The sequence below is a fragment of the Leuresthes tenuis genome, unplaced genomic scaffold (genome assembly GCF_036924035.1).
Source record: "Leuresthes tenuis unplaced genomic scaffold, fLeuTen1.0.hap1 SCAF_10, whole genome shotgun sequence".
In the NCBI taxonomy this organism is placed as follows: Eukaryota; Metazoa; Chordata; class Actinopteri; order Atheriniformes; family Atherinopsidae; genus Leuresthes; species Leuresthes tenuis.
The window spans coordinates 12382438-12403543 of record NW_027325364.1 but is presented as its reverse complement, the minus strand read 5'-3'; the positions used below and the strand labels follow the sequence as shown (position 1 = coordinate 12403543).

The window sequence follows — 21106 nt, the reverse complement described above, 5'->3', positions numbered from 1 at the left end:
TGACGGGCTACAGGTCTGAGGAGGTGGGGCCAGCTCTCAGAGGCGGGTGCAAACAGTGATGTCACTCAGGGGCGGAGTGAGTGACGTATTTCTGGTGAGGTCAGAAAAGGAGGGGAAGAACAGAGGGAGGGAGAGAAAAAGGAAGCTCTCCGATACTTTTTTTTTTTTGTGTATATTTCTCTAAAGTTACACAAGCTTTCACAAACCGAGGGTGTGATCGGAGTTTCTTGAGGGGATCAGCATGCTGAGGAGTGACCTCTGAAGAGAAGAACGGACTCAGTTTGTCAGCAGTTGTGCATGTCTGATGACAACATAAAATATTGAACAGTTTTCAAGGCCTTGGGCCTCGAGTGACCAGAGAGAGGTAAGCAAGTAATCTTCCTCCTCAGAAAATAGCAGGTATAGGTGGGGCTGACTCACCGATATGTCGACTCACTTATCTTGTGTTTGCTTGAGAGGGGAAAGTTTCTAAAGCAGCCAAAGTGGCGAGTGTTTAAACTTGCTGTTTTGTTAATGACGCTGTCTGGAAGTACAGGAACAGAACAGTTGACTCTGACAGTCCCAGGGGAGTCTCCTGTGGGAGTGCTCAGTGTTTATGTCTCTGCTATGACCCATGTGAACAGAAAGTAAATGGACACCTAGATCCACTGCTTCCCATTCTGATCCTTCAGATCCTGGACAGAGAAAAAGAGGAACAATGTCTACGGACTTGGACTCCAGTCTCACCAGTATTGACTGGCTGCCCAAACTGGGAATCAGCAGCCTGCGCTCGGGCAAAGAGAGAGGAGGAGGAGGAGGAGGAGGGGAGAGGGACAAAAAGAGAGACAAAGGGAGGGAGAGAGGAGACTTCATACCCTCTGTGCCGAACCCCTCTTCCTCCACCTGCAAAGGGAAGCCCCCTCACAGCTATGCCACTCTCATCGCCATGGCAATAGGAGCTGCGCCTGAGAGGAAGTTGAGTTTGAATGACATCTACACCTGGATCAGCGATACTTTCCCCTACTACAGCCGAGCAGGCCGCGGATGGAAGGCAAGTATTACTGCTGCTGGAGAGTAGTAACGTGTTTCTATTTATGACATTTAAAGTAGTTATTGCACCGGTGTTATTTGTTGTCTGACCACCACAGAACTGACTCATTTCATTCTTAACAGAACTCCATCCGACACAATCTGTCCCTGAACAAATGCTTCAGGAAAGTTCCTCGACCACAGAACGACCCCGGCAAGGTGAGCTTCTTTTGTATCATCACGCTGAAACGAGACACATGCTTTTGTCAGAATTTACATCGCACAAAACAAAAGTTTGTGGGGAAAAAAAGCGCAAGCTAATACCTCTTCCTTTATTTCCAGGGCTCCTATTGGACGATGGATGGACCTGCAGATGTGACTCAAATCAGGGCACCGAAGCGTCCCTATCCGGAGGAGGACGACAGAGAGGATGTACGCTTTGTTTTATCTTTAAATGACTCATTCATTTGTAAGAGTAATATAGGTGGGACCCATTTCCTGACAAATTTTAGAGTCTTGCCGAGTGAAATCAACTTTTACAATGTGGCAGATTGCCATTTGTTACCTTAATTACAGGTCGAGTTTGAGGGATCAAAGAAAGCCACTTGGTGATGATGAGTATCAGTGATTTAGATCATAGGGACAGGTGTGACCTGTTTTTGACAGACAGGGGCACTCAAAACTGTTCAAATTTCACAAATCAGTGTGTTAACTTTTAGTGTCTCCCTCTAACGGAACATAAACCAGTCTGGTTTCCTCTATAGTCTTATTCAACATCTTTATTCTTTTTTTTTAGGGTGAAAGGTAACCATTGAAATACACTATATTTATAACCACGGTCATCTTTAAATCATCGTCTTTAATCATCTTTTATTTCCGTGCCACAGTCAAAAACCTATGGGCTTGAAACTGCACAAAGGTCAGTTATAACAAATAAGAAAAAGGTCTCTGCTCCAACAACTACTCTATGAGCAGCACACTTTCTTCAGTGTGTCACGATTCATTGCGGGGAGCCTGTAGTTGACATTATAGATATAGGTCCTGTAGACCAGGCACATGTCTGTCACAAAGAAAAAAAAAAGAAACTCTTAGTAGCCTCTTTTGAACCCCTGAACCTTCACAATAATTAAGGACAAAATTACTTCGTCTGATCAAGCATTTAGATGAGATTGACTCTCATTGAATAACAGTTTTGATTCTTCAGAGACGCTCAAGCACATTTGATTCTGCTATTTATCTTGAAGGTTTAAGTTTATGAAAACAAAGCTAAATTACGGTGGCCCTTTGTGGCAGAAATAGTCACTATGAAAACGGGTTTTTGTGAATTAGTCACCCCACACATATTTGGTGTTCCGCGCAGAAAAGGGTGTAGCTAAATGTGAGCAGGTGCTTAATATTCAGTTGTTGTTTAGCTTTGTATTTTGGCTGAACCGGTCCTTTAACTTAGGCAGTAATGCTACATTCCTGCAGGATCTCAGAGCCTCATCCACTGTGACTTGCAACACCGAGCTGTTTCAGATTCCCCAACCAGCTGAGACACAGTTGGTGAGAGGACCCTCTCCTCATCATCATCCACAACCATCTCCACATGCAGACCTCCAGCTTCTTAACTCCTCACCGCTCGGACCCATCCAGCAGCAGTCTCCCCACTCCACTGCCTTTCTCTCTCCTCCCCCTCGCAAGGTAGACTCACTTCTTCCCTCCTCATATTACAGCCATGTTCATTGGGTATGACATCATGTCTTCATCTTCACAGCAACCCTCACCCTACATGCCAGCCCATGTCTCCAGTCTCCCTGCTTCTCATCTATCTGTCCCCCAGTCAGCGGTGCTCCCGCCTGCAGCCCCCATGTCATCCATCAGTTCTTTTCCTCCTCCCCACCCACCCGGCTCCACTTTTTCCATCCCCACTGCTTCTGCTACACCTCTGCCTGTTGCAAGTATGTCTACAGCTTCTCCAGCTGCCCCGTCTTTCTCGGAGGCGGTGCTGTCCTTTCCCGGGAGTTCAGAACCCCCGCCTGTTTCTATTTTTTCCTGCACGGTCAACTCGACTCCTGTGCCCGTTTGCTCCACATCGGGGCCCGGTCACCCTTCTGTCCCCTCATCTGTTGCCGCCGCTCCTGCTGTTTCATTAAACTCCACTGATCCTCCACTGAGATTCTCCTTCGATGAGGTGAACATACCAGACTTGTATGCGTCTTTCAAGTCTCTCTTCAAGACAATGCGGGAGAGGGGAGGATCACTGTGTAAGTATCTTGTATCGAGGGATGTTTTGCAGTTTTCAACATTGCACTCACCAACGGCTCAGAGGTAGTACTTATTTTCTTTTCTTTAAAGCCGACGTCCCTCCCCTGGCTGTCCCACATGACACTACACCACTTCACACTCCAACTCTGCTACCGATGTCCCCTCAGCCCGCTCCTGCAGCCCCACCTGCAGCTGCTGCACAGGCATCCCACCCACCGGAGTCAGAGCCCATTTCACAACACAGTGAGTCTCACATTACTTTATCAGGCCAGAAATGTTTGAATTGCATGAAAACCAGCTGCATTACCCAGAAAATTGCTTTCTAAAGTTGCCCTCCTCCCTTCCACTGTAGCGGTGCCGTCCGACTGGTTCAGTAACCCAGGTTCTCTGAAGGAGAGCTTCCGCATTGCCAGCAGTCTAGACTGGGCAAACATTGACCTCTCTGGTCACCCAGGTCTGTGCTGTTTATCACAGTCTTCTTTAAAGGGCTGCTTCACCCAAATTTGAAAAAAAAATGAAATAAACAGATAATTGAAACACATAGTCTAACTTATTCTGGGAGTATTTGGGTCTCATGCTGTGGAGAATCTGTGATATCCTCCTCTGAGTGTACTCTGCTCAATCTACAGGATGCTGTCAGGATCGTCTCAGTCGTTTTTCCAGACAAAATGTTCTTTTGGTTGCAGCTCCTAAATTGTTAGATTTGATGGTTTATTTTTGCCATCAGTTTTAGTAAAGTGAATTTTTTTTGGACTGGTGGTTCTAAAATCATTTGAGGATCTCACCACCATCAGAAATCAAATTCAACTGCAGCCAAAAAAGGTTTATTTAGATTGTACCTCTCAAGCTGAGATTTCCACCTCTGACATCTGATTCTCCCAAACATTTCTAAGAGAGAGGTTGCTCACAGCCTCAAGTAACGAAAAAGTAAATGTACTGGAATCTTTGGATTTTGCATTTGGGTGAACCATCCCTTTAGGATGTTTGTCTTGTGTCAACAGTCAAATCATTTCACAAGTTAGAAGTCATAAGCTAATAATGAAAGAGTCAATATGAGGAATTATTGAGATCTTTGTTAAATCCTATTGTGGGCAAATGGTTGCAAGGGGCTCTGATATTTAATATCCTTTAGACTCTAAACAGGACTCGCTCACGCTTTGAGCTGCCTGCTCTCCAACGCCTTCTTACTCTCCTGTTCCCAGACCTGCTGGAGAGTATGCGGCAGGCGGAGCTCTCCGACTGGGCTCTGGATCCGGCGCTCTTCACGTCCCTCTGTGACTCCCTGAACCGCTTCTTCTCTCAGAAGGGCATGATCACCCCCGGCAATAACTCCCCACTCGCCCTCGGAGCACCTCACACCCTGCAAGGGCCACCATTCCCCTCCAATACACCTCCCACCCTGGCCAGCCTCACCCACCCGTCGCCCCTTCCCTATTCTCCAATGGTTCCTCCCCTCAACGGAGCACAGCCGCCCCGGAGGCCTCAGCACATGCAGGGATCAGGTCTTCAGAGACCTCAGCTGACACAGCCTGCAAACACAGCCGGTGAGAAACAGCATCATGGCTAAAGAAATGGTTTCTTCACTTTTACTGCAACTTAATCCAGTCTGTTTGGGAACATGTCTCAGCTACAATGAACAACAGATTTTATTGGAATAATGAGTGTGTTTGAGAGCAGAGTATAAAACAATAAAGTTGTGCTCTAAAAGGACTTCCTTATATGGACAGGACTGTTTTGTGTTGGACTAAGCTGAAGAGTTGCTTCCCAAAATGGCTGCAGCAGTGTTAAAGTTGGAAAGTAGAACCTACTTAAGCATTAAAAATCCCTTCCTGTCAGTTACAGGTTTTAACTTGGTTCTCGTTTCCCTTCTATGTCTCAGCTGGGATTCAGCCTCAGTCAGGGCCGCCACGGCAGCGTCCTCCACTAAAGAATCTGCACAGCAACAGCGAGGAGTTCCAGGACGACTTCGACTGGGATTCTCTGATCGTCTGAGCCTCGACCGTCTCTGTGGAGAGAGAAAAAAAAAAAACCCAAACAAAGACCTCTGAGACCTCCTTCTCTGAGAGCAACCCTGGGATCGAGTTTATCACACGACTGAATGACAAGTTTCGCTGTTTATAGTTTTTTTTTCCTCCAATATACTCAAATTCATATGCTGTATTATTGTTATTGTTTAACTCCTCTTATATAGGTACTTGGCGAGGTGCAACCCGTCTGCTGGACTGTAAAACTATAAATATGGTCACCAAAGACAAAAAAAAAAGCTTAATTCTTTCCACACAGAGAAAGCTTCAAGAAAGGCCAAACACACGTCCCGTGTTTTTTTTTTATTTCATAAATTTCTTTTGATTTTTTTTTTCTCCTCTTTCTCTCCATTTTGCTTTTCAAATGTGAATGTTCACAGTCGACACCACACAAAATTCAACCTTACCCAATGAGCGACATTTTTTTCTTGATATAAAATAACAAATTCATCAAACTAAATTAAAAGAACAGCATGGAGCACGTTTCAAGTCCCTGTTTTGTCTCCTTTCATTCGTTGAAATATAATTGTCTTTTTTTCTTTTTCTTTAAAAGAAGCATCATTAGCGCTCCCCTCTCCAAACAAACATGGTGTGGGGGGGGGGGGGGGGGGGGGGGGGGGTGTTAGGGTGAAACACGAGGACAGTGTTGTTCCAGGACTCCTGCACGTTAAGGATCCCGTATGAAATGTGCGATCAAGAATTTAAAAATTGCCTCCGATTAACAAAAAAAAAAAGTGAGTTCGGCAGCGAGAGAAATGTGATTATTCACAATACCTCATTTGAAAAACTAACATTACACATTAATACAAGTGACTACTTTCAAAACCAAAAAAAAAAACCTGTCTGAGCCCCTGAAATGAGATCGGAGACACGTACTGACACAAATCCACAAGCAGGCATTAGCGCACACACACACAAATAAACATTTGTGTTCTCATTCACACGTAAACACACACATTCAGACAGAGAAACCCCCCCCCCGCAACCCCAAAATAAAAATCAGATCTCAGATGTCAAGCTTTCCTACGATAACCAGAAAGAAAAAAAAAAAAAACATCTGATTTTAATGGCATCATTTTCATGAATTTCTTTGTTTATTTGTTCCCAAGTACTGGAAAAAAATAAATTACACTTAAATTAAATTAGGAGTGGAATAGTTGACAGAATTTGACCACATGGCGTCTGAAATGTTAATGCAGGTTTTTTTTTTCAGTCTGTGTCTCAGTCTGGAGTCCATTAGAAAAAAAATAATAATAATAATAATCATCCTTCATGCACTTATTTCAGTGATTCAGTGTTTGTCTTCGTTCTAGAGGGAGAAAAGAGGAAGAGGCAGGTGCGACAGTTTCTCTGTTCAGTTTGTTAGTGGCTTTGTGACCTCTCCCTCCGGCTCTCCCGCGCGCAGCTGAAAAAGCTGCCAGCTCTCACAGACTTACCTTCATCCCATGACAGGACTGGAGAAGAGAAACCAAAGCAAACAAAACAACATAAAGTACGGTACAGAAGTGGATTAAAACAAAAATAAATAGATCTCTATTTCCCACCACAAAATATCCCATTTTGAAATGAAAAGAACTAATTGTGGAAAACAATTTTGAAATGAAATAATGCTGTCGAAGGAAGATATAAACATAATTTTTGATTTTTTTTCTCTTTTGTTTAAATATAGAAATGTAGACATTTTTCTTTGTGGACGTGACTTGCGTCCAGGGGGAGATGAATGAAGGGGGGGGGGGGCAGCAGTTAGGACAGAGGAGGCAGAAAGGTGAGCGAAGTAGAGGTGACATTTCCTCAAAGAAGAAACGGATTGGTGCTCGCTCCCGTCGTTCCTCCTCCTCCCATCGACCCCCCCGCCCCCATCACTCCTCCGGCTCCCGTGGGCCCACCCAAAATCAGCTGAGGAGGCGGCGCGCCTCCTGGCCCCAACAGAACAGAGCCTGGGGGGGCCATAGGGGAGAGCCCACCGAAGGGCATTCCCATGGGGCTGGCCTGCATCATGCCTTGGCCCATTCCCGGAGCCCCCATTCCCACACTCATCGGCCCCAGGCCCATTCCGGGTTGCATCATGCCCAGCATGGGATTGGGAGGCACAGGACTGGTGCGCAGGCTACTGAGGCCCAGCGATGATGGCTGGGGTGAGATGGAGGGGGCCACACCAAAAGGGTTGGAGGAAGCGGGCGTTGGAGAAACTCCCCGACTGGAAATGGTGCTGCCTGGAGTCACCGCCATGCCGGGAGCAGATGAGCCTGTCAAACAGAAAAAACACAGTAAATCAGTGCTCACATTTTCATGCAACAATCTTTTGGTTTTACATTGACAGCACGCATCTCAGTATATGAAAATGACAGCATGTGACACAGAAAAACTAAGAATTTCATAAGCATAAAACTCACTTCAGCCAAACAACTACATTAATCAGCTGCTTCTTTCATAAAGTCATTACTTATGCAGTTTTTGTTGAGAAGATTTTTCTGGTGTTGCCTTGGGTTTAAGGAAACTACAAACTCTTTCTCTTTATCATCTCGAATAATATCTCAATCATGAATCAAAACAGTTGTTTGTCACATCAGCTGTATGTGCTGCGCTTCACCTTCATAAAGACTATTCCAGTAAATGTAAAGTAAATCTATTCTTTACGGCATATAGGCCCCATGCAGCCCCTTTGAACTTCAGAGTGCCTCTAATGGGGGCTGGGAGCCCAGGTTGGGAACCACTGATATACATGATTAATGTCAGCATTTCCTTTTAGAATCCAGAAACAGGTTAAAGCTTTTACTAAATAAGCTTCCTGAGCCACATGAAGGCCACATTTCACAAGACGATCAGCTTCACAACGGTCTCTACCATGTATATATTCCTAAATGTGCTCTTGGCACATCATGAGAAAGCTTCTTAAAATGATGAAGGTCAAAATGTTTTCAATGGTGGCACACACTGTCAAAAAAAAGCTTCAGTTTAGAGGAGTTCCAGAAAACACGAGTACGGTTTGCCTCCAAGTCACCGGAGCCTCCAACATGGTTGCTGTGTGGTTAGCTGGAACCTTTGATCTGGGGTGTTCAGAGGAACTCATTCCATACCGCTGGGTTAATGGTTGTAAATATGTGGTGGATTTAAGATGTTTAGATCTTCTAAGGATGTGGTTTAATCAGATGGCAATTTTTTTTATTGCCAGCCACATTTTACCGCATTAGATTATAAATAAGTACAAAGCTGTCGCTTACAACTGTTCACTTTGTGTGGACCTTCAAGGCTTCTTCCCGGAACCAAATAAGACAAAAGAAATGCTGAACCTATCAAATGTGGCTGTTTCTAACCTGTGTTTTGAAGGAAGGGGTTGTGCGCTGACGAGGAAGAGATGGAAGGGGGCGGCGGCTGTTTGGGTTTGGGTTTAGATGACACCAGGGAATCGAGGTCAACAAGTGCTGCGTTGGGGCCGAGGAAGGACTCAGGAGTCTTACGAACGGGAAGTGAAGAGCCGAGAGAAGACAAGTCAAAGGGCACCGGTGAACCTGTGCTGTCACAGCCTGTCGTTGAAGACCCTCGCCTTTCTGGATCTCCTACGAGTGGAAAGAAGGGGGCAAAAGGGAACATTTTCAGTGACCCAGACAGTGAAAAGCTGTGGAGTAAAATGACTGTAGAGCTACATACTCACACATGCTGCAGGAGGATGGAATGTACATGACAACTGTTTTGTTCATTTTGCAGCTACAAGTGTGAATGTACCTGTGCCGTTAGTTTGTTTGGCGGTGCCACTCCAGATGTCGGAGGTGATAGGGTCAGAGGCAGGGACAGGCCCGTCCCTTGCCCAGGGGTCTACTGGCCCCCCAGAGGAGGACGTGCTGGGTGGCACTGGGGAGCCCCAGGGGTCAGCACTGGGGGGGGTCACAGCTACAGGGTAGGGGAGGAGATGCAGGGGAGGGGAGGGTTAACACAACACTTTACAAGTACAACGCACAATCAGGAGGGAGCAGGAAGCTGGGCTGGGTTCCACCAGTGGCATTTCTCTCTCCTTAACCTCTCCAATGCGACCAACTTTATGAATGAGTTCAGGAGAGTCTGTGCCTGTTCACCAAGTTACTTTGACCTATCAAACATTTGAAGCTTAGTAGGGGTAAAGGAGAGATAATAAGAAGCAACCTCATAGATTTAAAAACAAACCAAAAAAATAAATAAAAGGCATAAAAGGGCAAGAGAAGAGACAACTCTGGTTGGGACACAGCCAGTCCTGATGGAAACAAGAGGATAAAAATCCCTGGTTTAGACACAAAGGGAGAATGACTGAGCATGCTTGCTTTCCTCATTACAAACTGAAAGCACGTAGGTGGACGACAAGATCAAATACGACAGGAATGGAGAATGAATGTGGACTGCTTTGAAGACAGAAAACAGAAGTGTGGAATGGCGTGGAGCAAAGGTCGAGGCGTTCACATCCTCTTTCACCCAGACAGACACAGTTCTGCTTTAATCCTCAGCTTCACCCACCTGAATGAATGGCTGCACAGCTGACACATGGTCATGTGTTGTGGCTGCTTACCTGAGCTTCCCCAGGGGTCGACGTTGTTAACCCTGTTGGACGTTTCTCCCCAGGGGTCCGGAGGAGGGGCTATAGTAGGTGGGGCTCCCCCACCCCATGGGTCAGAGCTCGTAGGGGATGTGGGCGATGATACTCCCCATGGATCTGTGGGGGCTGTGCCCCACGGGCCGGAGGCAGCGGGGACAGAAACTGTGGGTGGAGGTGAAGGGCCGGCAGAGCCCGCTGTGGGAGCAGCCGGGGCCCCCCAGGGGTCCACAGCATTCAGCTCCATCAGAGCACCCTGCACAAAAGAAAATATCATGGATTAATGTTCCAACAGTGGCAAGATGCTGAGGTTAGATAACTGTAATCTGAAAGGGGGAAATTAAAGAAACTTTATCATTTATAAATAAGTACTGCGAGTTCAAAAGATGTGTGTCATATATGCAGCTATTAACAGTCACATACACTCATTTGGGGGGGGGGGGTGTCAGCTGTCATTTGGCAGGTCTAAGTCCCAAAAAGTGCTCACATCAGGAACTGGAGCAGGATTATTGTGACGAACAGGAACAATTTAAACTGTATAATGACTAGTGTCTAATCTAAAGAACAGATATGACATTAAAGACACAATGCTATCTAATAAGCTGATAATTCATTTCATTTTCTTATCACATACTGGATAAGGATGCCAATCATCAATGTAGCTTCAAAAACGGTTTATAAATACAGATGCAAAATGATGCTCGTTACACATTAGGGGAGCATTTACATGCAGGAGCCATTGTTTGCAATAGTGCTTAAAACAGGCTGGTGCCATGAAAACGTTAAAAAGCAACAGTGCAGTCATAGATGAAACAAACTGTCTCTCTACAACGTGGCCCCCAACAGAAGTTTAGAATAAACAACAGCCTCAGAAAAACAAAAATGCTGTTCAATCGGGTGCATATAGCGAGGTAAAAATGTCGCTGTGCTGGTTGAAAGAGTGGAAACAGAGCAGGTGTCAAATCACCGGGAAATTAAACTAATTTAACTAGCTTCAAGTGTCCTTCAAGAAAAAAAAAAAAGGGCTTCAATTTAAAGAAACTTTACTGGGACGAGGTGATGACGGAACTGAGACGTAGCATTAAAGTCTGAGGACAGTAATTTAGAGCACAAAGTCTGTTTTATTACAGAATATTACCGAAGAACAGGGTGGAATAATGCAAACTGGGCACTTCAGTAAATTCAATGGACTTGTGAAATAGATAGTCTAATGTGTTTGGTTTTATTAATGTGTTTTTGAAAACAACCTCTTTCACTGTAATTGTGCCAATTTAAATGTACAGTTAGTTTGTTAGTTAGTTAGAAAACTAACGGTCAGTTAAAACAATACTGAAACTCTAAGAGAAAAAGCAAAAGTCCCTTTTTACAAATGAGAAACACCGGCTGGTGAATTAGACAAAAACAACATTGAGCCTTTTAATCTTTGGTCATATTCGCATTAATTAGCCTCAAAACTTCAGTCAGACAACCCAACAACAGTGACAGAAAACAGCTGAAGCCGTGTGAGTTTTGACAGGATATCATGCGATGTACAGCACCGGCGTCCTCATAGAGTCACAGATTTATTATGAAAGCGTATAAAATTACCCAAACAATTCATATCAGCACGTGATTTGTGGAAACGGTCGAAAATATCCCTTTTCCACATGTCGCCGTAACAAAGACCTCTGATTGGGTATGTACTGGTGAGGGTTTTATTGCACTTCAGGGGCGATCGTAGCCGTTATCAGAAAAAGAGAAACTTTCCGACTCCGCCATCATGTCTGTGTGTGAAGACAACCTGCAGCACGACCTCAGACTCTGTTGCTCCTTCTACGACCGTTATTTCAAACATTATATTGCTAAAACAAAGACTGTGGGCAGGAGACAATGGTTTAGTGCTGCCGCTAATCGTCTCAGGGAAAACAAAGGAGTTGGAAAGTTTGGCCGGTAAGTTATTGATTTACAAATGATGCCATCTGGGTGATTCCTCTGAAAGGCGGATCATTGGTCAGATCGGGACTGGAAGGTGTTGTGCATGCTAATCTGTTAATGTGACTGCATGCAGTTCAGACTTAAACCCAGATTGGTAAATGATACAAGGCGTTGACCTAGAAAGACTGAGGTCCCAAACGGTTAAGTCCTTTATCTCTCCCTCCCAGAGAGAGAGAGAGAGAGCGATGCAGCTCAAGCAGGTAAAGCCATAAAGGTGAGAAATATACGATGACATGTCACACGCACCTCCTCTGGTTTAGTTTTCTCCCTCTTGCTCTCCTCGATGGCCATCTGCAGTCTCAGGTCATCACCTCTACGCAGCCGCTCCTCCTGCCAATCACACACACACACCGATTTCAGGAACTGAGACACACAAGGTCAGAGAGGACAACACGGACACGCATTTTCATTGGTTTAAAAACAAACTGGAAACTTAACTTCTGATCATTATGACAGTCGGCGGACAATCAACCAGTCACTAAATCAAACGATATTCAAGCAAATCAGAGGAAAGAACCAGTTTTACACGGAAAACGAGTCAAATCCAAACCGCCGCCCCATGATTGCCTAAAATAAACCTGAGAACTGTAGTCTGTTGTAGTAAAAAGTCTCAGACGTGGGTAAAAGCAGAGCTGGAGAGGAGAATACTCCGAACGCTGGCTGGTTTTGTTTGTGAGATTAAAATCACTATATATCTAGTGCCTGGGTGCAGCAGAGCTTCTTTATCATTTAGCCCTACTGGGAGTTGCCAGGGAATATTGTAGAAAAGCATCAGGCCTTAAGCCATAAATTAAAATCAAGCAAGAAAAATCAGCCATTTAGCTCCTGCAGATCAGCTCAGGACACTTTTGCTGACTGATTATCAAACAAAGGAAGACTGACTGCCTCTGAACAAGAATAATCTATCACTTTTTTAATAATATTGCTTTTTAACCCTTTAAAAAGTTTACAGACCAAACCGGTCAAGCATTGCAGCTGGTGAAGAACTGTCACCACATGAATGAAAAAGGCAAGAACAAGTTTATCAGCCAGTAAACACACTACAAGAAAGTCATGGCAACAAGAGAAAAAAAAAAAGAGTAGCAGGTGAGGAAGAGAGTATTTCAAACGAAGACTTTAGTCGGATGCATGCCATCAGAGAGAGCAACGGGAATCAAATAATAATCAATACTTACAAGGCACTCAATGCTAAAATAAATCAATTATGGTAAATACTTGCCAACGCCATGCAAATTCAACAATCAAATTATAGTCAATCAATTCGCTGGGTTCGCACTTGTAAAATATCTTGGTAAAGATTTGAAAAGTGTCTTTCCAAACGTTTTATAAGTGCAAGCTACAGAAGGAAAATTGTAAATGTACAATTATCTCAACATAATTACTGTGCTGTGATGTTTATCGTCATCAGAAATTCATTTTCTTGATTGAGCAATACTTCTTATGTGCTGATAGAAAGAGATGGCTGAGGACTGGCTCCAGTCAGCCGGACACACTCTCTGCCCCTGACCTTTTGCTGCACCTCTTTGCTCAGAGTGATTGCATAGCGGAGCTCTGCATCCTCCAGTGGATCCTCGCTAGTCTGGGGGAGGTTAGCGGTTAAATGGTGAGAGCAAAGCTAGGTGTACGGCAGTCGTGAAAAATATCTGTGAAAATGCCTCTATACACACTTGCGCTGCATAATATTCAAACTACAACTTAGCTTTAATAAAGCAGGAGATAAACTAGCTCTGTTGGCCTTGATGAGCCACGTTGTGTTACCTGCTCTGCCTCTTCTTTACTCATTGCTAAAGCAAGCTGAAGCTGCAGGTCCTCCTCTCCAGTGCTTTGTGGCCAAGCCTGCTCAGGGTCTGCCCCTCCAGAGTGTGAGCCCAGTGACAGGCTGCCCCCCAAGCTGGGCGCTGAGGGAGCTGAGGAGGCTGGAGTGTGGACAGATATGCATGAATGAGATCAATCCCCCCCCTTTCAAACTACTGGTTTATCTGCATTTAAAGTGGACATCTCACCGCTGGTGGTCTGTGCCATTTTCTCTTTGGTTTTGAGGGCGTGGATCCTCTCTTCTCTTAGCTTCTCTTCATCTTTCAACAGTGTCACCAGCTGTTTAGCTTTCTCTCGCACATTCAGACCCTAGAACAAAGAAAAAAAAAAAAAACGTTTTAACAACATTCATTGGTGGCCTTTGCGTGAGCAGAATTGACATGAAGCAGGTAGGTCAAATCCAATTAATTCAAATTCATATCTTTTTAGTGTAAAAACTTTTTTACTTATCATCAGCCAACAACTGGCTTTGTGAGGTTGTGAAAGATGTCAGAAACGCTTAATAAAAAGGTCCTTGAATGAACTGCAAGCAACATGTTTGACAAAGTGTGTCTGCTTTGCACACAACTGGAGCCAACTAACCAAACATTTGAACTTTCTACTCAGCTTTGTGTGCACGGGTGTGTTTGTGTACCTGGTCTTTGCCGTCCCTGTCTATGTACTGGAAATCCTTGAGGGTCTGGACCGCGTATATATTTTCTCGACACTGCTGGGCAACACGTTCTGAACCCGTCTTAATAAGGTATTCCATAAGAGTCATGGCCTGGTGAAAAATAACAAAAAATAACAAGTAAAACAAACGATTTACTATTAGAAAATCCTGAAAAATGCAACATGCAAACATTAAAGCAGTTAGTAAAGCCGTCTGTAACATCCAACATCCAGTAACACCACTCAGTACCCAACAAAACTGAGATTGCTGAACACTTTGTGTCAGTTGAATTTCATACCTTGTACACGTGTCTCCAGTTCTTGCCGTGGTCATTGAGGCGTTTCCACACCATGCTCATGATTTCTGAGAAGGCCACAACATTGTAGGTCAGATCTGCAATCTCTGACATTAGAGAGCTGCTGGGACCCCATGGGTCATTGGATGTCGCTTCTCTCACCTGGACAACACCACACGGGGGGGTTAACAATAAAGTAAAGCCCTTTTTAAAGACTCATTCTGGACCAAACTTTGAATAAAATTGCAAACTCAATGCAGAACCTAGAGATGGGCGAAATAATGAATCTATGTGATGCGATTAGTTAATAACTAGAGGAAAAGAAATTAGATTACAAGAGGCTGCTTAATGTCATCTGAGCTGCAGAGAAGTTGTGGGCATATGGAGAATGTGGCTAAAAGGAGAAGAGAAAAAGAAGAAAAGAGGGGAAGGGCAAACAACCTTGATTTCAGCCTCTGAATAGTTGTGGACGATGTTCTTTACTTGTCGCCGTAGCGATGAGGTCGACATGGCAACGGTCTGGCCGCTGAGTTCTGTTGCAATCTGAACAGATGGACAGACAAGAGTTATAAAGTACAGTTAATGCGATAGTTTTAAGGTAAAGAACACTTTTATAAGAGTTACAGATTAATATGAACAGGCCGATGAAAAAAGGAAGAACATTAGGAGCTAAAGACAGAAGATGATGTGATCTGTCTCAAACTATGTGCTGTTATTGACAGACAGTTTGCACAGACCTGTTACTCAAGAGAGATGCAGAGTAAGGGTCTCTCCTCTTATACTTTAGTTCCTCTTTCGGCTCTGCCACTCATTCACGGAGTGATGTGTCTCAGCTTGTCTGTTTCTTCTCGTGGCAACATTGGGTCTGAAAACCACCGGCGTAGGGAGATGAAAACTGTGGACCAAGATTGAGATTAATGATCAACAAATAAAAAATAAAAATCAAGGCACGGGATGTGACTGCACAGCACGCAGGCTACATCTTATGCTGGAACTCATTTCAAAATAACTGTTATAGAAAACAAAGCAGATACTCAGCATTAACAAAAAATAATAAAATCACATGATCCCTTGCTGATCCACACATGGCTGAGAAAGGCACAAAATATTACTTATATGCTTTATCTTAGTTATCAAGATATTTATCCTAAGTGGAGAAAATCAATATTCCAAGAGTCCCACGAGCTGCATAAACAGACTATTCATTAAGCTACAAAAAGCACTGAGTGGACGGTAAGAACAAACAGAAGTTATTCAGCAGAAAATAGCTTCACTTGCATGCTTTTACCTTTCAAAAAAAAAAACAAAAAAAACACACAAGTAAATAAACAAATAAGTAGGTTTTCTGGACGGCTTGGAGTTTCCTAGAAACGTCGGATGGGTTAACTAGAAATAAAGAAATGATTAACTCACCCAGGTACTCGGTGAAGCTTCTAAAACTTGGATTCATAAACTGAGTCAAGAACTGCTTTCATGTTGTTTCAACATTTAAACGAGCGTCGCTTTATTTTACTGCAAAACTTCAGCCACACGACAGTAATACTAAACAGCACTTCTCAATATCAACTGAACTTTGAAATCCAGTGCCATGGGGCATGCATCTATTCATTTAACCGTAGGTAATAACGTCCCTTATCATGGCTTTGTGTAAAATAAGTGCAGTCAGAGAACAACTCAACTGTGGATGACTCAAAACACAGACTATAATACCAATAATGTAGATCTTAAGCAGAAGTAAAGAGGACATAGGATTAAGGCATATTTTTAACTACACGAACCTAAAACATACAGTTATGAACTTGTTAAAAACGACACATTCATCACGTTACACACATAAGTAGCTGGCATACAGGAGTGAAACGGCCATGTTATTAACACGGGGCAAAGTGTACACTGAGCATTTTATCTTCACGGCGCAATATTTTATGGTTTCGGTTATAAAAACAATGGCAACAGGTTCTAAAATCAACATTAAGGCTGTAGACTCGTCCTGTCTGCTAGTGGCGTGCAATGCACAGTTTTGTGTCCTTGTCCAACAGTATTTCCTGAGCATTGTCTGTTCTAGACTGCTTGCACAGCAGAATGAAGCATTGTTGCTAATCAATGTGTCCTTTTGCTACCACAATCTGCATTTTCTTGCCCAAAAGACGCTACATCGGTCCGTGCCACGAAACAATCGAGGAGAGCAGGAAGCCAAAAAATGTTCTAAAGACCAACTCTGATGCTTAATATTTTTGTCTTTTTTTGTAATTTACAAGTACTTCTCAAAGTTGTCAGGACCGTCCAGGAAACCGCAACGCAGTTGAATAATTCCACCTGCTCATCATGCTGAATATGGATATTTTCCTCTGATGCGTCAGTGCAAAGTAATGGAAGTTATGGTGCACATTTAACGAGAGAAAATGAGCATCGTTGCAAAACACTGTGTCCAGTTACTCTTATAACTGTCATCTCTAGAAAGAAATAGTAAATAGTTGTAATAATATCCCACCGTCTTCCTCCAACTGAGCAAAGATAACAGAGTCCAGGAGTGCCTCTTGTGCACTCAATCATGATTAAATAGCACCAAAACCTTCAACAAGAACTTAAATGCACAGATAAATTTTGCAGCTGGAACATCTTATCCTAAACCAGTAATATAGAAGCTATACTACAGTAGATGTTGTTAGGATTGGTCGCTCAAGGAAATATGTGAACACATTACACAGCTGAGCATAAAGCAAAGATTGCAAAAGTCAGTTTCAGGTTTACTCCTGAAGCTCTGTTACAAAATATGGACGCAACTACTAATCTAAGATAGTAAGTGTCACAGGCATTTTGGGCTTGACAAAAATAAATGGACGTCATCAACTATATTTACACATAACATCACCTCACAAGTTTAATGACCCCCCGATGCCTCGCTGACACACGGCAAGCAAGCCTTTCACCACGAGGTCAACATAAATGACCCGTTCTATAAAATAAAAATCAATACATCAATGTTTACACAACAGTCAGCTACTCTACGCACGGCCAGAAGAATCAATAGGCATATTGTGTTCCTCAAGAGTCGTTTTGTTGTTGGGCAAATACAATATACCCAGTCCAAGCATAATTATTGCACATCAAAGCTGAGTTTTGTACAAGGGAGAGTGGGTTTTCTCTTCCCTAATACAATGTTCAAGTTTTCTTATCTTTTAATATTGCATTCATTGACCAACACAGCTTTCTTTCTTTCTGGAGCGTGTCAGTTTCATCTCTTTATCAGCAACTCTAGAAGAAACAACAACCACAACTTCATGCTAACATGCTAAACAGGGGCTAAGTTCTTTTAGTAAGGCAGTCAGGTCATTATTTGGTCATTTATGAGGCCTGCGTTTGACACATCGTGGAAAACTATTGCATCTTTCATGACACCAGCATCTCTTCTTCAACCTTGCTGGCACTCGGCTTGAATAGCGATGGCCTGTGTCTATTAGCGATCCAAAGCAGGTCCACCTATCTGGCTCATCAAGTGCTATCTCAACTCATCGCTCTCTGGAACCTTTAAAAAGTCTCTATTCAGGCATTTCTCGGCCCAATCCGGATTTGTTAACTTATTCAGTGGTGACTGCGTCAGCCTTCTTTGCCCCAGCCGTGTCTCTGAGCAAAGTACAAGCAAGCACACCTTGTACTTCAAATAGACCGTTTAACATTTTCATGACAAACTTTTGATGTCTGGTGCTCAGCAGTTTAGAAGTTTCACAAGTATTCAGACCTATCTGAAACACTGTATACAGTTTTAGATGTTTTGGTCACATCTTTTTTGTCTGAGGTAATAAAGGCTCCTAATAATATGCACGTCTTGCTTAGATATGTCAACAACATTTGGCCACACCCTCCCATAACATAGAAATAGCCCATCACATGTCAAATATTAAACTCTGAGTGGTTCAAGTTCATATGGCCTTGACTAATTCCATTGCATACACTGATAACACGAGAAATAAACTTGATACTGTGCACTTGGTATTCAAGAGATAGTTTCACCTTATTCCCTCTAACTGTATCACTTCCATGCAGTTGACACTCCACCGTCCACTGAAGACAGTCCCACCCACCCAGTTAACCTACACAAAGATAAGGTTAATAACCGTTACACAGTGAAACAAATGCAGTTGTCCCTGTCACACCTATCAAGTTAGCAAGCTAACGATATCTTGGCAACCTAACTGTTTACAACTGTTATGTAACGCTTAATGTAAGCTACATACCTCACAAAGCTAAACAAGCATTACAGTGTCAGCAAGTCTGAGTGGGAGAGACAAGTTTGAGGAAAGAAAGCCAACTAACGGTAGCTGTCATATGGGGGCTAGGATTAGCCACTTAGCAAGCAACTCTCACCCAAGCTAAACGAAACTGTTGACTAGCAGTTCCCCATCATGGTCTGGGTAAAGTCTAGTCAAACTACACACCGGGGTACAGAGAGGTGAAGCTTGGCACGAAGAAGTGCGTCAACTGATGCCACACAATAAAGAGCTGTCCCCGTCACAACACTGAAACCTTTCAGACTGGACACAAAGATTAAGGTTACCTGCCAGTTTGATAAAGAAATCACTTGCTGCTCCCACTGCCACCAATGTAGCTGTTAGCCTGCTAGCCGCCGATGCTAGTTCGCAAATGGCAACATGACTGCTAGACTGTACGAAATTTGGTTGGCAAGGACACATCCCGCTTCAGGACAGAGTTACATACACACCCCAAAAAGGCAAAATGACAAAAAATGTTGACAACACAACACAATAAATATTTAAATGAATACTGTACTGACCCTGTTGTAGCTTGAATGTACGAGGAGATGGCCGAACTTCCGCTTCCGTTCTCGCCTACAGGAAGGACCGCGCCCCCTGTATCTGTGTTTTTCCTGCAATGGTAGTATAGCTCATGAATAATCAATTAACCTTTGACGCCAACATTAAAGTGCCGATGAAATGCTAACAAAAAGAGACAACTGAAAGAAAAATGGTCTGTTGTCTATGTAAGCCTCGTATTTCTAATCAAATTTGATCAAATTCCCTGAAAAATAAAAAGTACTGTTATTGTTTTTTTGCACTCATCCACCATATGTAGATAGGACGCGTGAATTATTGCATAAAGAATGTTGTTCCAGAAAAAGAAAGAAGACATTAGTTGGTCCCCCATATTTAAACATATTTTAAAGTATAATATTTTTTCATTTATAAATTGAATAATCATTTGTTTATTCTTTGATGATATTGTGAACTTGATACATATTTTCAAAGAAGGTGTATTACATTAATTTACAGGTTTGTGGTTTACTTTGGTAGCAGTTCTAGAATAAGCACACGTGGTTTAATGTAAAAAACAAATACATTTTTAAATGTACATTGGTACAACACCTCTAATCTGTCCAAAGCATCCTGTTTTCACATGAGGAGGGATAATTTCTCCTCTCTTATGACCTCCTTTGCTGGCTTGGAGCCGAATTAGCAGCGGGTCATATTTACATTTGTACTTTCATCCACGATACGACTCTACACTACTTGTAAAAGCATATGTGAAATAGTCTGTAGCTTCATGGCGAGCAATATGCAAATGTGTTACATGGTGATGACCAGCAGCCTTCATTAGCCTTTGAAATTTAAAGTCGTTGCTGGAAGCAATAAAAGTTGGTGAGAGCACATTTTGCTGAACCGAAAAGAAGGTGATTCAAGCATTCAGGAGCAGCATCTTGTAGAGACTAAGTTGTTTTGAATGCACTTTAGGTTTTGTAACTCTACAGACCTGCAGCATGCTTACATTACAATGATGGAAAGAGAAAACATTCTATTTACTGTGTCCTCCTTGAATTGAAATGGTATCTGCCTAATCAAAGAGCAACCATCATTGTGATCATGTCCAGTGTGATGATGTATATAGACTAAGCTAGAGCTGGAACTCACAGTCAGAAATACTTTCAGAAAACTAATTTGAAGTGATTACTGTTTGAGCATCATCTGCAACCCATAAAGACTCCATGGAGGTGAGAGGTGCCATATTAATTTTACACCTAAAAAAAATTAACGTAATTTATTCACACCTACATTTCATTGATGAATCATGTTATGTCTCACCTGTCCGTGGTTTTTCTACACACGTGCAGTAGAATATTCTGTCCACAAGGAGGCACTGTTTAGCTACTTCTAACCTCAGATGAAACTACATCAGCCTGATTCAGAGTTGCCTGTCGGAGGAGCCATAATACCCAATATGTCCTGCAGATCCGAACACACAGCAACAGCTGGCATGTATGTGTGTCACAGGTTCCCCATTTGTCCTGCAAAATCTTCGTCCTTTTATATTAATCTGTTTTCAGGGAGGATTGGGCTAAAGAAAACATTTTAGCAAAACTGAAGCAAACTACACAAAAGTGATGCACATTAGAAACACTAATTTCTTTCAAGTAAACAGAAAACCCGGCATGTACAACAAGAGAATGAGTAACTTAAAAAAGTGTTGTTCTACTGCTTTGTCAAAGAGAAACTCTGTACAGTATTATCTTCACGCCTACT

At 43.0% G+C, this 21106-nt stretch overlaps 2 protein-coding genes across 4 annotated transcripts; one reads left to right on the top strand and one right to left on the bottom strand.

Annotated features, from left to right (window-relative positions):
* The first annotated feature begins 17 nt into the window (after positions 1-17).
* Positions 18-5768, top strand: foxj2 (forkhead box J2). The gene is made up of 10 exons (XM_072394082.1): positions 18-364; positions 672-1030; positions 1153-1227; positions 1351-1440; positions 2479-2691; positions 2765-3254; positions 3346-3498; positions 3608-3709; positions 4458-4799; positions 5135-5768. Exons 2-10 carry the CDS (start codon positions 698-700, stop codon positions 5245-5247), a joined length of 1911 nt encoding a protein of 636 aa, XP_072250183.1. The 5' UTR covers positions 18-364; positions 672-697; the 3' UTR covers positions 5248-5768.
* epn1a (epsin 1a) lies at positions 5621-19437 on the bottom strand. Of its 3 annotated transcripts, XM_072394079.1 has the most exons (13): positions 19366-19437; positions 15311-15468; positions 15015-15116; positions 14577-14735; positions 14261-14389; positions 13815-13935; positions 13570-13727; positions 13319-13390; positions 12058-12141; positions 9814-10093; positions 9003-9167; positions 8594-8836; positions 5621-7525 (listed from the first exon to the last, which is right to left on the bottom strand). In XM_072394079.1, exons 3-13 carry the CDS (start codon positions 15081-15083, stop codon positions 7071-7073), a joined length of 1935 nt encoding a protein of 644 aa, XP_072250180.1. In that variant the 5' UTR covers positions 15084-15116; positions 15311-15468; positions 19366-19437; the 3' UTR covers positions 5621-7070. The 3 variants fall into 3 exon arrangements, with proteins under 3 accessions (XP_072250180.1, XP_072250181.1, XP_072250182.1); XM_072394080.1 differs by lacking the exon at positions 13319-13390; XM_072394081.1 differs by lacking the exons at positions 12058-12141; positions 13319-13390.
* Between the last annotated feature and the right edge of the window lie 1669 nt (positions 19438-21106).